The following is a 17,975-nucleotide window of genomic DNA, read 5'->3' as shown; positions in this document are numbered from 1 at the left end:
TTCATTATATAAGCATACTTTATTCCCATTTTCAGTAAGGATGAAGAGATGCTCTGTTTTCATTGTTTAAATGTTCAATGGTTCAGTTAGGATTAATTTGATATGGAAGTTTACACAGCATCCCGCAAAATCTTGAAAATATAAAGATGATGTGAAACTATGATGTGTTCAGGTTGCTGCACTACTATACACTATAAAGTTTGCTGTATTTGAATTGTTGCATGTGATACTGCAGCAAATGATATATGATGTGCAGAAAATGATCATCGTAATCGGAATAATTATCAGTTGTGGAAGTGTGACTCAGTTTATTTTTTGTTTTTACTATTATACATCAGATGCATAAAAATTTCTTCACTAACTCATGCTGATTATGCAATAACTATTGAGTTACAACAATAAGTAACTCTTAATTCTCTGTTTGAGTTTGAGTGATCTATGTAATTCCATCTGCTTGTTTACCATTCAGCACCATCTCGACATAACAATTTCCTCTTCATTTTAAGATAATACATTCTCACAGTAATTTCCATGTTTTTCATCAGCTTTGGGCAGAAATTACACATAGTCTTAAATTCAGAAGACACCCAGTTTGAGGTAAGTATGCAAAAACTTTCAAATGAATATCAAATCAAATAAATTCATGTGTTGATATGCTATATTCAAATTCTCTTTACATTTCTGCACAGTGCTTAAAGCATCTAGCACAATGAAGTGGTTGCCTTTACTCATTCCAGTATATGATAAGATAGTCATAAAACATATATGTAGATTAAGTAACTGATATAGTTGGATTCAGGAGGTCCTATTAAAACACTACCAATCAAAAAACTCTTATTTTCTTGTTCAAAATGTTGTGATGTCTACTTTTTGTATTTTACCCTTCTTTGCCTCCTCCCATTTTTTCTGTTTGATTGTAATTTACTTTACTTGTCACATATATCCATTGTTCATTGTCAGTGAATCTATTTCCTTTGTCATTTCATTGTTCCATACCAGTACTCTTCTCTTCATTCATTTTTATGGTTTTTTTTTTCTTCTTCTTTCTTACTCTTTATGAGTGGAAGTTTCTAGTTCTTGAAACCTGGAACAGCTAAAAACCCCATAGTGATCTGTCTTTCCTACAACTGTGCCACCAATGCCTCTTGCATTCCCAAAGATTATGAGTAAGTTCACTGAATATATATCCCTGAGTCACCAACTTCAAGGTGACTTCTGCAGTATAAGTACGAAAATACCAAACCATAAAAGTCAATCTGTCATTTGCAAATTACTTAGTTATTGTAAATCATACTCAAAGTTACTAAGAATTGTGCATCTGTGGCTTTACAATGGTTCATTTGTATTTTCTTTTTGATATATATTAAAATAACAAATTAATTAAAAAATTAGATTTATGAACCTCAGTGTGATACAGATCTGTTCAAAAATACTACATTTTCTTAGGTAGAGCAATTTAACAATATTCTTTGCCACAAAATTTGTTCCTTTGCATCACACATTCTTCATTTCATAATTTATTCCTGTTCCTCCCTCTCTTCTTTTAATTTTTTTTATAATTTTCATGGAATTGTTACTGTCCATGTTTGCTTCCTACCTATTGATCTTTGCTGTCCTTACTGTTTAATATTTTTGTGACTAGAACGTCAATACAATACTATTATGTCCACCTTTGTCTTCCTCTTCTTCATGAGCTGCTTTCTTTCATTTACTTTCTCTTTACATCATTCTGTTTCTCAAAGTGAAAGGTTCTGTGCAGTTCTTTGTGTAGCTATAATCTTCAGTGTGGTCATTTTGACAGTACAGAAATGGGACCCTTGAAATCAGCATAAAGCCCTTAAATTCCCAGACATTAAAGCAGTTGATTAAAATCAGATAGAATTAATGTGGAAAGTAATTTAAATTAGAACACACATATCTTTATAAAGTGAGAGTGCCTACTACAGTTATCTGGGTAGTGACTACCATATTCATGATTGAAGTCCAATTATGAAACACTTTGAGAATGACATTTGCAAAGAATCAAGTGAATGAGGAGGGCATTTACATAAAGAAACAAAGTGTCCTTCTGCTAGTAGCAGATGTACAGAGAGAACTTTTCAAGAAAATATGAATATGCATACCTTATTTGTAAGATGAGCTGGAAATGAGTACAGGATTATAGATACTTTGGAGTAAGTAAGGTTAACAACATAGTTTGAATTACAAAACATAGAAAATGTTAGGAATGAAAAACACTGTATGTGTCAGCCAGCTGTATTACAAACGAACTAAGATGACAAAAAACAGCAACAAATAAATTAATAAAGTGTTACTGTTTTAATAGAAAAACCATTCAAAATCTCACAGCTGTTAGTGAGCAATGGTAAGGTGTATATAGAGCAAAACATGTACACTGGGGGATAGATGGCAGATGGACCAAGGAACACATATGGCCAATTCCTTGAGGTACCAAAAGATTGAGCGATGATTTAATGGAAGGTCAGTACATGATGTTCAACAACATATATGGACAACAGAGATGTACATATCAGCAAATCACAATGAAGGAAAAACTGCCTTCTTGTGGCAGTAGCTGTCAAATGGTTGAAAATGATGATTACACATTAGTGCTTTGATACTATGCAAGAGTAATTCTTAAGAGCAAATAGCAGGGCCATTACCTCTTCATACTGCTTTGAATGTATACATGTGAGTGTTTGTGTAAGCAACAGACACTAAATATAAAAAGCTTACAGAAACATATCCTCTTTGAAACTGAAGAAGAAATGCAAGCAGCAGATATGTAAGTGCTAGGGATAAATAGATAAATCTGAAGACCGACAATAAGAAATTAAAGAGACAGTGGGAAGGAGATGGGAATAATAAGGGAGGTGCAAGAAGTTACAGTGGATGAGTCCACTCCCATATTGGGAAACTTTGTTTATGTCTTATGATGGTTTCTTTTATTTCACACTGTGTGTTTCATGCGCTCTCCAGTAAAAGCACATAAAAGTGTACAAAATGATGATATTTTGAAAATACTGCATACCAAGCAATTCCAAACACACTGTTGTCCTCCGGGCACACACTTTGCTTGGTCGTATTTCAATGAACTGGCAGCATTACAAGTACAGTAATTTACTTGCTTTTTGTAGAAGGATACAGTTAATTTAACTAACAAACCATTACTGTTTCGAAATTGGGTTGTTTCAAAAGAACATCAAGAGGAGCTTCAAATCTTTGTAAAATAAGTTACTCTTTCATTTATACTTCACTGCTTATCCTCTCAATACATAAACTGGCAACAATAGGATATAATTTATTTCCTGATTCAAGAAGAATACCTCCATAGATGTTTTATCTCATACAATGTGTTAGTAAACCATATTTTATATTCTTTGCTCAGTATGGATACCAACATGGCTGAAAACTGATAACAAAGAACAACAGACACATGCCACTAGCATTCTGGTTTGAGTCAGAGTGCATTGCTCACTGTCGTATTTTAAAGCAGGCATTTTATAAGGCTTCTCAGACTGTCAAGTACAGCCAAAGCCATAACTGTCTTGGACATTTCATGCGAAATCTGAAGCAATAGTAACAATGAGAAGAAGTCTTGAATTTTGTAACTGACATATCATCATCTTGTGTTGTATAACTGGTATTTGTATATGATTTGACATTTGTTACATTTAGCATATGGATGTTTTTGTGCAGAGTTATTGGTAGGTACCAAGCCTACCATTACCCAGAAGATCCGAGGAATCAAGCCAGATCTTAATTTTATGTTATCCGGAATATAAAAGTCAAATTAAATGCTTTACTCTGTAAAAATTAAGTAAAATGAAATACGGAGGGGAGCTTTAAATTCTTTTTACACCGTTAATCTTTTGGCCTGTAATACATATTGTGAGTTAAATTTCTCGATGAACAGAAATTAAAGACTTCGTAAAACTTTGACAGAAACAGGTGACGACCTGGACGTGATTCCGGTTTATAAACCCATCACAATGAGGCTGCAAACCAAAAGTCAGAAATTCGTTGTAGGAACGGATTTGAGGATGTATCAGAATATCGTACATACAAAGGGGGAGGAGCTAATATTTTCATTTTATCACAGCGCTGTAAACTGCAGCAAGTGGCTGAAATGCGACACACACACACACACACACACACACACACACGTACACAATAGAAAAATAACGAAGGCAGTTGAAATAATTTAACATTTTCGTCTATCCCTGTATGTAGACGTACGGAGAGGCAGTGTTTCTCGAGTAATTTATGCGAGAAGTGTGCTACTTTTCATCTACTTCTCATCGTGCCGTTACTATCCTGCTGCGAGAAGCTCGCACAGCGGCGCTGCGACGCGTTCAGTTGCCTACGGAGCTGTTACAGGAAGGAGGCAGGAGTACGACAGCGTTCCTACGTCCTGCCGTGCACTGCACCGGCGGCTCCAGCCACCCGAAGCGACGCGGCAGTCACATGCTGCGCTTGCGCCAGCCGCGGACCGACTTCTTCCAGAAGGGTCTGCGGTCGGTGGGCGTGGCTTCCTCGTCGGGCGTGTCGTCGACCCGGAGGGCGGCCGACTGGATGCCCGGCTTGCGGGGCAGCAGGAAGACGACGGCGAGCGCCATGACGGCGTGCCACGCGCTGTGCACGTACTTGTAGTTCTGGCGCGTCTGCAGGAAGGCGTAGCAGACGACGCCCACCAGCACGAGCGCGAGACCGGGCGGCGCGCGCCACCGCCAGTACGAGGCCGTGGGGTAGCAGCGGCGCCTCCGCCGACACCGCGAGCCCCACGACGCGCCTGCAACACGACGGGCACCGCCTTGCAGTCAGGACTCTGCACGCCCTCACAAGCTGTGTACATCACTGGGGAGTCCAAGACGAGTGGGAAAGGGCTTTTTGTCACTAATTTAAGCCTTCCCGTCTTTATTAAATGACAAAACGTTCGCAATCCGCTGCATTATTTACTACGAGGCGTGGTTTTTAAGTAAGTACCGTTGTTGTTGTTGTGGTCTTCGGTCCTGAGACTGGTTTGATGCAGCTCTCCATGCTACTCTATCCTGTGCAAGCTTCTTCATCTCCCAGTACCTACTGCAGCCTACATCCTTCTGAATCTGCTTAGTGTATTCATCTCTTGGTCTCCCTCTACGATTTTTACCCTCCAAGCTGCCCTCCAGTACGAAATTGGTGACCCCTTGATACCTCAGAATATGTCGTACCAACCGGGCCCTTCTTCTCGTCAAGCTGTGCCACAAACTCCTCTCCTCCCCAATTCTGTTCAATACCTCCTCATTAGTTATGTGATCTACCCATCTAATCTTCAGCATTCTTCTGTAGCATCACATTTCGAAAGCTTCTATTCTCTTCTTGTCTAAACTATATATCGTCCATGTTTCACTTTCATACATGGCTACACTCCATAAAAATAATTTCAGAAACGACTTCGTGACACTTAAATCAATACTCGATGTTAACAAATTTCTCTTCTTCAGAAACGCTTTCCTTGCCATTGCCAGTCTACAGTTTATATCCTCTCTACTTCGACCATCATCAGTTATTTTGCTCCCCAAATAGCAAAACTCCGTTACTACTTTAAGTGTCTCATTTCCTAATCTAATTCCCTCAGCATCACCCGACTTAATTCTACTGCATTCCATTATCCTCGTTTTGTTTTTGTTGACGATCATCTTATATCCTCCTTTCAACACACTGTCCATTCTGTTCAACTGCTCTTCACGTCCTTTGCTGTCTCTGACATAATTACAGTGTCATCGGCGAACCTCAAAGTTTTTATTTATTCTCCATGGATTTTAATACCTACTCCGAACTTTTGCTTTGTTTCCTTTACTGCTTGCTCAATATACAGATTGAACAACATCGGGGACAGGCTACAACCCTGTCTTACTCCCTTCCCAACCACTGCGTCCCTTTCATGTCCCTCGACTCTTATAACTGCCATCTGGTTTCTGTACAAATTGTAAATAGCCTTTCGCTCCCTGTATTTTATCCCTGCGACCTTCAGAATTTGAAAGAGAGTATTCCTGTCAACATTGTCAAAATCTTTATCTAAGTCTACAAATGCTAGAAACGTAGGTTTGCCTTTCCTTAATCTTTCTTCTAAGATAAGACGTAGGGTCAGTATTGCCTCACGTGTTCCAACATTTCTACGGAATCCAAACTGATCTTCCCCGAGGTCTGCTTCTATAAGCGTTTCCATTCGTCTGTAAAGAATTCGCATCAGTATTTTGCAGCTGTGACTTATTAAACTGATATTTCGGTAATTTTCACATCTGTCAACACCTGCTTTCATTGGAATTGGGATTATTATATTCTTCTTTAAGTCTGAGGGAATTTCGCCTGTCTCATACATCTTGCTCACCGGTTTGAAATTAAAAAAGGCATGCTAAGATATATCAACAATTTTATTTTTACATGAAAGCCTGTACCTTAATCTACTTTTCTACATAATTTCCGGCAATATTGAGACACTTGTCATAACCCAAGGAAATTCTGGTCTTTACGTAAAATCGGTAAGCGGGTCGAAGGCTTCCATCCAGTCACTCACTGATCAGTCTGGCCTGGCAACGGAAGACAGCAAAACAAAAGCTTAAATTTTAAATTTAGCACTTGAGAAACCTTTCCCGCAGGAAGATCGTACAAACATACCGCCGTTTGAGTCTCGTACTGATTCCCATATGGAGGACATAGCTGCCTTACCCCTTTCCAACAGGTACGGGGTGCTTCCTAGTGGTGATGACATCGTTTCCGAGCCACCACAGGATGCCTCGCCTGTTGGGCCAGTGGCCGATTCTCCGGCAAGGTCCCGACAGTCACAGAGGGCGGGCCTATTAGTTATAGGGAGCTCCAACGTTAGGCGGGTTATGGAGCCCCTTAGGAAAATAGCGGGTAGGTCGGGGAAGAATGCCAGTGTGCACTCGGTGTGCTTGCCGGGGGGTCTCGTCCGTAATGTGGAGGAGGCCCTTCCGGCAGCTATTGAACGCACTGGGTGTGACCGGCTGCAGATAGCAGCACATGTCGGAACGAATGACGCCTGCCGCTTGGGTTCTGAGGCCATCCTTGGTTCCTTCCGGCGGCTGGCTGATTTGGTGAAGACAACCAGCATCGCACACGGAGTGCAAGCTGAGCTTAATATCTGCAGCATAGTGCCCAGAGTCGATCGCGGTCCTCTGGTTTGGAGCCGTGTGGAGGGTCTAAACCAGAGGCTCAGACGACTCTGCGACTATAATGGTTGCAAATTCATCGACCTCCGTTATTGGGTGGAGAACTGTAGGGCCCCCCTAGACAGGTCAGGCGCGCACTACACACCGGAAGCAGCTACTAGGGTAGCAGAGTACGTGTGGCGTGCACACGGGGGTTTTTTAGGTTAGAGGGACCCCCCTTGGGCGAAACGATAAAATACCTGACGGCTTACCAGAGAGGACATTATCATCGTTGATAAAGAACGTCCGTCCTCAGAGACCAAAAACAGGAAAAGTTAACGTAATATTGGTAAACTGCAGGAGTATCCAGGGCAAGGTTCCTGAATTAGTATCTCTTATTGAAGGAAATAGTGCGCATATAGTATTAGGAACGGAAAGTTGGTTAAAACCGGAAGTGAACAGTAACGAAATCCTAGACACAGAATGGAATATATACCGCAAGGATAGGATAAACGCCAATGGTGGAGGAGTATTTATAGCAGTAAAGAATTCAATAATATCCAGTGAAGTTATTAGCGAATGCGAATGTGAAATAATCTGTGTTAAGTTAAGTATCAAAGGTGGGTCAGATATGATAGTCGGATGCTTCTATAGACCACCTGCATCAGCAACCGTAGTAGTTGAGCGCCTCAGAGAGAACCTGCAGAACGTCGTGAAGAAGTTTCGTGATCATACTATTGTAATAGGGGGAGACTTCAATCTACCAGGTATAGAATGGGATAGTCACACAATCAGAACTGGAGCCAGGGACAGAGACTCTTGTGACATTATCCTGACTGCCTTGTCCGAGAATTACTTCGAGCAGATAGTTAGAGAACCAACTCGTGAAGCTAACGTTTTAGACCTCATAGCAACAAATAGACCGGAACTTTTCGACTCCGTGAATGTAGAAGAGGGTATCAGTGATCATAAGTCAGTGGTTGCGTCAATGACTACAAGTGTAATAAGAAATGCCAAGAAAGGAAGGAAAATATATTTGCTTAACAAGAGTGATAGGGCACAAATCGCAGAATATCTGAGTGACCACCATCAAACGTTCATTTCTGAGGAAGAGGATGTGGAACAAAAATGGAAAAAATTCAGGAACATCGTCCAGTACGCCTTAGATAAGTTCGTACCGACTAAGGTCCAAAGCGAGGGGAAAGATCCACCGTGGTATAACAATCATGTACGAAAGGTACTACGGAAACAAAGAAAGCTTCATCATAGGTTTAAGAGTAGTCGAATCATTGCTGATAAGGAAAAGCTGAACGAAGCGAAAAAGAGCGTAAAGAGAGCAATGAGAGAAGCATTCAACGAATTCGAACATAAAACATTGGCAAACAATCTAAACAAGAACCCTAAAAAGTTTTGGTCATATGTAAAATCGGTAAGCGGATCTAAATCCCCTATTCAGTCACTCGTTGACCACGATGGCACCGAAACAGAGGACGACCGAAGAAAGGCAGAAATACTGAATTCAGTGTTCCGAAACTGTTTCACTGCGGAAAATCGTAACACGGTCCCTGACTTCAGCCGTCGCACGGACGCCAAAATGGAAAATATTGAAATAAACGATATCGGAATTGAAAAACAACTGCTATCACTTAGTAGCGGAAAAGCATCCGGACCAGACGAGATACCCTTAAGATTCTACAGTGATTATGCTAAAGAACTTGCCCCCTTTCTATCAGCAATTTATCGTAGATCGCTGGAAGAACGTAAAGTACCTAGCGACTGGAAGAAAGCGCAGGTCGTTCCCATTTTCAAGAAGGGTCATAAATCAGATGCGAATAATTATAGGCCTATTTCGCTTACGTCAATCTGTTGTAGAATAATGGAACATGTTTTGTGTTCTCGTATTATGACGTTCTTAGATAATACAAATCTCCTTCATCATAACCAACATGGATTCCGCAAACAGAGATCATGTGAAACTCAGCTCGCCCTATTTGCCCAAGAAATTCACAGTGCCGTAGACACTGGCGAGCAGATTGATGCCGTATTCCTGGACTTCAGGAAGGCATTTGATACGGTTCCGCACTTACGTTTAGTGAAAAAAATACGAGCTTACGGAATATCGGACCAGGTTTGTGATTGGATTCAGGATTTCCTAGAAGAAAGAACACAACATGTCATTCTTAACGGTTCAAAATCTGCAGATGTAGAGGTAATTTCGGGAGTACCGCAGGGAAGCGTGATAGGACCTTTATTGTTTACAATATACATAAATGACTTAGTTGACAACATCGGTAGCTCCGTGAGGCTATTTGCAGATGACACGGTTGTCTACAAGAAAGTAGCAACATCAGAAGACTCGTACGTACTCCAGGAGGACCTGCAGAGGATTAATGCATGGTGCGACAGCTGGCAGCTTTCCCTAAACGTAGATAAATGTAATATAATGCGCATACATAGGGGCAGAAATCCATTCCAGTACGATTATGCCATAGGTGGTAAATCATTGGAAGCGGTAACGACCGTAAAATACTTAGGAGTTACTATCCGGAGCGATCTGAAGTGGAATGATCACATAAAACAAATAGTGGGAAAAGCAGGCGCCAGGTTGAGGTTCATAGGAAGAATTCTAAGAAAATGTGACTCATCGACGAAAGAAGTAGCTTACAAAACGCTTGTTCGTCCGATTCTTGAGTATTGCTCATCAGTATGGGACCCTTACCAGGTTGGATTAATAGAAGAGATAGACATGATCCAGCGAAAAGCAGCGCGATTCGTCATGGGGACATTTAGTCAGCGCGAGAGCGTTACGGAGATGCTGAACAAGCTCCAGTGGCGGACACTTCAAGAAAGGCGTTACGCAATACGGAGAGGTTTATTATCGAAATTACGAGAGAGCACATTCCGGGAAGAGATGGGCAACACATTACTACCGCCCACATATATCTCGCGTAATGATCACAACGAAAAGATCCGAGAAATTAGAGCAAATACGAAGACTTACAAGCAGTCGTTCTTCCCACGCACAATTCGTGAATGGAACAGGGAAGGGGGGATCAGATAGTGGTACAATAAGTACCCTCCGCCACACACCGTAAGGTGGCTCGCGGAGTATAGATGTAGATGTAGATGATAGACATCCCTGGGGTTGTGAAGCAGCTGAATGAGTTGAAAATAAATAAATCGCCAGGTCCTGATGGGATTCCAATTCGGTTTTACAGAGAGTACTCTACTGCATTGGCTCCATACTTAGCTTGCATTTATCGCGAACCTCTTGCCCAATGTAAAGCCCCGAGTGACTGGAAAAAAGCGCAGGTGACGCCTGTATATAAGAAGGGTAGAAGGACGGATCCTCAAAATTACAGACCCATATCCTTAACATCGGTTTGTTGCAGGATTCTTGGACATATTCTCAGTTCGAATATAATGAATTTCCTTGAGACAAAGAAGTTGCTGTCCATGCATCAGCACGGCTTTAGAATGCATCGCTCCTGAGAAACGCAACTCGCCCTTTTTTCACATGATATCTTGCGAACCATGGATGAAGGGTATCAGACGGATGCCATATTCCTTGACTTCCGGAAAGCGTTTGACTCGGTACCCCACTGCAGACTCCTAACTAAGGTACGAGCATATGGGATTGTTTCCCAAATTTGTGAGTGGCTCGAAGACTTCTTAAGTAATAGAAGCCAGTACGTTGTCCTCGATAGTGAGTGTTCATCGGAGGTGAGGGTATCATCTGGAGTGCCCCAGGGAAGTGTGGTAAGTCCGCTGTTGCTTTCTATCTACATAAATGATCTTTTGGATAGGGTGGATAGCAATGTGCGGCTATTTGCTGATGATGCTGTGGTGTACGGGAAGTGTCGTCGTTGAGTGACTGTAGGAGGATACAAGATGACTTGGACAGGATTTGTGATTGGTGTAAAGAATGGCAGCTAACTCTAAATATAGATAAATGTAAATTAATGCAGATGAATAGGAAAAAGAATCCCGTAATGTTTGAATACTCCATTAGCAGCGTAGCGCTTGACACAGTCACGTCGATTAAATATTTGGGCGTAACATTGCAGAGCGATATGAAGCGGGACAAGCATGTAATGGCAGTTGTGGGGAAGGCGGATAGTCGTCTTCGGTTCATTGGTAGAATTTTGGGAAGGTGTGGTTCATCTGTAAAGGAGACCGCTTCTAAAACACTAATACGACTTATTCTTGAATACTGCTCGAGCGTTTGGGATCCCTATCAGATCGGATTGAGGGAGGACATAGAAGCAATTCAGATGCGGGCTGCTAGATTTGTTACTGGTAGGTTTGATCATCACGCGAGTGTTACGGAAATGCTTCAGGAACTCGGGTGGGAGTCTCTGGAGGAAAGGAGGCGTTCTTTTCGTGAATCACTACTGAGAAAATTTAGAGAACCAGCATTTGAGGCTGACTGCAGTACAATTTTACTGCCGCCAACTTATATTTCGTGGAAAGACCACAAAGATAAGATAAGAAAGATTAGGGCTCTTACAGAGGCATAAAGGCAGTCATTTATCCCTCGTTCTGTTTGGGAGTGGAACAGGGAGAAAAGATGCTAGTTGTGGTACGAGGTACCCTCTGCCACGCACCGTATGGTTGATTGCGGAGTATGTATGTAGATGTAGGTGTAGAACGTTGTACCAGTTTTTGAATACCCTCCTCATAGAAGTCTGCCGCCTGACTTGTTAACCGCTGCATCACCACTGTTTTGACTTCGTCATTGTCTTTAAGACGCTGACCGCCCAGGTGTTTCTTCAAGTGCAGGAACAGATGGTAGTCACTGGGCGCAAGATCGGGGTTGTACGGAGGATGATCTAGAGTTTCCCATCGAAAAGATGTGATGAGAGCTTTGGTCCGATTCGCCACATGTGGATGGGCATTGTCTTGCAGCAAAACGATGTCCTTGCTCAACTTCCATGGACAGTTGCTTTGATTCTGGTGTGACGTAGGCCACCCATGTTTCATCGCCCGTAACAAATTGGCTTAAGTAATCATCACCGTCGTTGTGGTACCGCTCAAGAAAAGTCAATGCACTGTCTAAACGTTTGGTTTTGTGCACATCCGTCAACATTTTCGTTACCCAACGTGCGCTCAATTTTCGGTAAATCAAGTCCTCGGTCACAATGCCATACAAAACACTACGAGAAACATTAGGAAAGTCATCCCGCAAGGAGGAAATAGTAAAGCGTCTATTTTCTCTCACCTTATTGTCCACTTCCTGCACCAAACTTTCATTAACGACCGAAGGACGCCCACTCCGTTGTTCATCATGCACATTTGTGCGGCCACCTTTGAATGCTCTCACCCACTGTCTTACCATTCCATCACTCATAATGTTTTCTCCGTAAACTGCACAGATCTCACGATGAATATCGATCGCTTTTAGGCCTTTAGCACTAAGAAATCTTATATCAGCCCGTACTTCACAGTCGGCAGGACTCGCGATTATCGGAGGCATCTTAAACATTCAGTGAACAATGTAAACAAGGAAGAATCAGACTGTAACGGCGTCAGTGCGCAGGGTAAGATATAGACTTTCATGTAAAAATAAAATTATTGAGATATCTTAGCACCTCTGTTTTTAAATTTCAAAACGGTACTTACTTAAAAAAAAACACGCTTCGTATAGTTTCTACAGTTGCGATTTCCACTTTTAAGTCATATTCATGTGGGTATGTTGCAATCAATGATAAACACTAAAGTTAGAGACTCCGAAGAGTGTACATGCCTCACATAGCTTCCACGAAATGATCTATATCATAATTTACAAACATTGCTCGCGTACTGAAAACACAGCAGTTGTCAACATTACGCGAGCCATTGCTAGGTGTTTTACCGCTCTAGGCTAGAACTGAGAAATGACGCCCCTTCTTTTTTGCTACCATCGGTCTCCCCCCCCCCCCCCCACCCACCTCCCCTCCCGAAATCCACCACTATCACCAACATCCAACGGCACAAAAATGCAAATTTAATGCCATAATTTTAATCATTAAATTAAGGTGGGCAGACGTCAAAAATGGCTCTGAGCATTATGGGACTTAACATCTGTGGTCATCAGTCCCCTAGAACGTAGAACTACTTAAACCTAACTAACTTAAGGACATCACACACATCCATGCCCGAGGCAGGATTCGAACCTGCGACGTAGCGGTCGCGCGGTTCCAGACTGAAGCTCCTAGAACCGCTCGGCAGCACCAGCCGGCCGATTCGGTTTCGAATCCAGGTAAGGTGTGGATGTCGTGTTTGTCTGAAGGCATTGGCTCTCTCCCTTCCCTGGAGTCAGTGGTCTGAAATTAGAGACGGGAGACTGCTTCTAGCCCACTGAGTTGCTCACGGTGGCCGTTAAACCCTAAGTCAAAAGTCTCATTAGTGGCTACTTTAGTTTTGAGGTAGGTAGAGGCGATGTGTTTACTTTCGTCAAAATAAGTAAGCATTTATATATTTACTGTGCCACATGCTTTTGAAAACAATTCGGTGTTTCCCCTTTTTCATTTTTTCTCCTCGTCTGCTCATTTTTTGTTTTTGTTTTTGCCGCTGTTGGATTTGAAATTAATTTTTTCCGCTCTTTGTGCCCCTAAACTTTTGCCACTCTAGGCCACCGCCTATTCTTGCCTAATGGTAGATTCGGCCCTAAACATTACTAACATAAGCAATAAGAACGTGAACCTGTGTGGCTCACGTCAGCCTTCGTCACATACATAGTCAGTACCAATGATCAAAATACAGCATCTCGTTATGATAACATGTTATAAAACAAAGTCATAAATCACTCTTAAAATTTTGTCGCTATGTAACAGACAGAAATACTGATTGCAGCTTAGCCACTTTAAAATTACATAAAAGTCCAAACTTCAATTCTGGCTATTACAATAAATAGTGCAGCCCTCGGCAAACACATTGTCATGCAAAAGATTCAACAAAAGTAATCGCAAAACAAATACGGTCGTGTAACTTAACGTCTTGTGTGCTGCTTTTTAGTAATGGATATGAATACTAATTAAGAGGGATAGTAATAAAGTTTTAGTTACCACACATAGAAAATAAAGTTAAATAATTAATCGCATACAACCATAGTCAAGAGGTAGTGTCTTTCTTTAATAATCAAAACGTCCTGGGTTTCGAGTTCGAACCTCGCCACTGCTTTAATTTCGAACAAAAATCGTCAGCAATGGCGGCCCAAGACTTTCGTCATAAGAAGTCACAATCATTCTGCCAACGGCTTGTCAAAGAAGGCAGAGGAGCGGACAGGGGATCAGGGAACTCTCATGCACTTGAGGTGGGAAAATTCCCCTAAAAGGCGGAAGGATCAGCAATGATCAACGGCATGAGGATGCAGGAGGCAGAAAACACATGACCTGTAATCGAAAAAATGTCAAGATGACCTCTGCACTGGCAAAAGATTCCGGACTAGTCCCTCATTCTGATCTCCGGAAGGGGACTGTCGAGGGAGAGGTGACCATGAGAAAAAGACTGAATAAATCGTGGCAGGCCGCATCAAACCAGTCATAAGATTGGCGACTCAAGAAAAAAAAAATAATTAGTTGGGTTGCTTGTTTGCAAGCACTAGGTGGGTATAATTAAACAGCAGCTAATCACAGAAAGGAAGGAACATTGGATTTAACGTCGCTATTCACAGATATCCACCGTGATCTGTAATTAGCTACGGAACTAGGAAGATACTCTAATGCTTTAATGTGGCGCTGATTTACGCTGGAAAAAATTAGTTCCAATTTCCGCCACCAGGTGCAAATGTGGCGCTGTGAATGCAAGAAAGCCCGCCGCTTGCACAATTTATTCAATATGAACACGGGAGACATAGACGAGATGCAGTAAAACGTCAGATTTGCATCTCGTGGCCGAAACTGGAACTAATTTTTTCGAGCGTAAGTCAGTTCCGCTGTCACATGATAATTACAGCCCACACTGGACCTCCGTGAGTCGCTTCGTTTTAATTATAACCACTCGGTATGTATCTGCAGTCCTGGCGAACACTGAAATCCGTGTGCCACATTCAAGCGGCACGCCCCTAACAGAGCCAAAACAGAGTGGGGCAGGCTACTGGCCGATTGTCATGCGGCTGTTCCTTTTTTGCACTGGGCTGCTCGAAGGCTGACGCATCACAACCTACACAGCAGCGGAAATGATGCAGCTGCGTCAGGCCAACCCAGATGACATTTTCAGCAGCCTGATCAGCATGGACCAACCAGTGCTGTTGTAGCACTGTGATCCTGAGGCGAAGGATCAAAGCAGGAAGTGGATCCACCACCGCCGAGAAAGGTGAAGACATAACCATGACCGGACAACTGATGGTGTTTTTTGGAACTGCAATTGTGTGGTACTAAAAGATAATTCTTGTAAGGCACAAGCCGTCGTAGGAGCTTACCGTGGAAATCACCTAAAGAGGTCGCGGGTTTAACATCCGCGCCAGTGAATGATATCGAAAGCGCCTTGCAGGCTTTACAACCAATGAGCGAAGTGCTGTAGAGCTGCCCAGATTAAATAGACAAAATTACCGAATACTGCCTATCGAAACGATTTTCTGATCTAAGGGTGAACACACTGGAACGCTTAGTAAACATTAAAAATTATATCTGCTATACAGGGTCTATATACCTCGTAACCGACACGTCGTACTAGAAACATGTTCTAGGGGAAAAGATAATATTAGTAAAAGTTATACTTGTCCGTGATGCAAGTAGCCACATCCTAACCAACCCTTCCTGCGGAATCAACATTGTACTTTCAAATGGGAGCCCCTCCCCCACACCACTTTTATTGCATATTCGGATTCTACGCCAAAAAATACCCAAGATTTACTGAAATCATTATTTTTCATTCGTGGTAGATGTAATCGACAGATATCAAGCGTGCTTGCTTTTACAATTAATAAATGACGCATTTGATTCCAAACTTAATTCACGACGTAAATCTAAACCTTTGTGTCCCAACGGTTGATACTGATGTTCTAACGTTACTTGAGTGTTGCAGACGGGATTGTACCGTACAAATAATATGGCTGGACATTGACATTTCTGGCAAATACGCTGCCTGCAAGGCAACTTAGTTTTCTGTTCCCCGCGCGATTGATTGTGGTGAGAAGCAAAACCATCAAATACTTTATTTCTATGGCTGTCCTCGAACCCTGCCATCAGGGTGACTGATTTCGGTGTATTTCCATCCACCCGACGTAACTCTCGCAGTGACGGCTACGCGGCTACCGGAACATAAACCACACCCCTCGTAATAAGGTAAAATGTCCATGAAGTGACTGCAGCAGGCGCAGCTGCTATGGATACGCACAGAAATCAAGCATCCCAATGGTGAGAGGCAAGGGGATTCACCGAAATAAAGCATTCCGATGGGAACAGGAAACTATTACATCCATGTTGTTGTTCGTAAATGACACCAAACGTAGTTTCTAATCAGACACTGAAACGTCTAACTGTAGTGTACTGTTCAATCAAATTTGCAACACTCAAGTAAATTTCGAAGTAAATATCTACTGCTAGGACACGAACTTGTACGTTAACATCGTAAATGAAATGTAGCATCAAATGCGTCATTTCTTAATTGCAAAAACAGGCTTACTTGATATTTGTCGACTATAGCGCCATCTACCACGAATGGGAAACATTGCTTTGAATGGAATCTGAACATATAATAAAAAATTGGGGGTCTCATTTGAAACATTGGTGGGGTGATTAGGAGTGGCCAATTACAGCACAGACAAATGTCCCATTTACTAACGTTAATTTTTTTAACAACAACCTTTTTTTTTCGTACGATGCGTTGTTTTCGAAATATTTCCGAACACACTGTATATTGCTAGAAAAGCTTTCAACAACACATAAGCCGCGGCATATTGCAAACACAAAATTAGAAATAATAATGTTTTTGCCACATCGACACTCAACAACGAATGATTTACGTACATGACAAGACTCTTTCCATATAGGGTTTGCTGCATCGAACAGTCATTGTCTTTTGATCATTTTTTTGTGTTAGGCGTTTCTTCTCCGTTTAAGAATTTTTCCATGAAAACAAGTTTATGGACGTAGAAACTCGATTTTGTAATTGGCTGACAACAGCAAATCACATGTTTATTGACTTCACATTCCAAATCACTGAACTCATTAGTGATATGATTCGAATTCTGAAAGTACCGTAACACTTATACTTCGGTACATATCACGGAACACAGTGGTGAAACACCGACAATGTCGGTAAAATACTGAGCACCTGGCAACCCTGACCACCGATGCCGCTGAAGGCTTGTACAAGGACTGACCCACTCACAGCCAATACGCTAAACCAGTGGTTCTCAACAGGTGGTCCGCGGACCCCCAGGGGTCCGCGAGCTATGCCAGAGGGGTCCGCAAGATGCTATTAGAATAAAAAATATATTAAATATATTTCGTATCATAACAGATTTTTTGTTTTGGCCGCTTCCTGCATGAGCAGAGCTTTAGCGAACTTAAAATCAAAACTAACTGTATACTGCTGGAGTACTCTGTTGTAACTGTATTTTTTCAAATAAATAATACCTTGTATGAAATTTTTTCTGATTTTTCACACATGTCTACTCAATGCAATCTGAAGTGTAGCACACTTGAAAGACCAATACACTCAGTTTTAATTTTTTCCTGTAATTTTCAGTTCATACTCAATTTTTATTTTTTTAACGAGTTTGTTATACTAAACACCCATATTTGAAGACAAAGATTTTGAGCAATAATCAAGAAGTCAACAGTAACAATGATGGCTGAATTGAAAAAGTTTTAAGCTCAATATTTTTTCAATAATGAA

General features: G+C 41.7%; 1 protein-coding gene across 1 annotated transcript in view; it reads right to left on the bottom strand.

The window, feature by feature from the left end:
* Positions 1 to 4,463: 4,463 nt before the first annotated feature.
* The window catches only part of LOC124795703 (post-GPI attachment to proteins factor 6), a 132,533-nt gene continuing 119,021 nt past the window's right edge, over positions 4,464 to 17,975 (bottom strand). Inside the window, exon 3 of the mRNA XM_047259784.1 lies at positions 4,464 to 4,792. Coding sequence (XP_047115740.1) covers positions 4,464 to 4,792 — 329 coding nt within the window. The remainder of the gene's footprint in view (positions 4,793 to 17,975) is intronic.

The sequence above is a fragment of the Schistocerca piceifrons genome, chromosome 4, assembly GCF_021461385.2.
Source record: "Schistocerca piceifrons isolate TAMUIC-IGC-003096 chromosome 4, iqSchPice1.1, whole genome shotgun sequence".
Lineage (NCBI taxonomy): Eukaryota > Metazoa > Arthropoda > Insecta > Orthoptera > Acrididae > Schistocerca > Schistocerca piceifrons.
The sequence above is the reverse complement of the archived record's forward strand: the minus strand, read 5'-3'. Positions and strand labels throughout refer to the sequence as shown.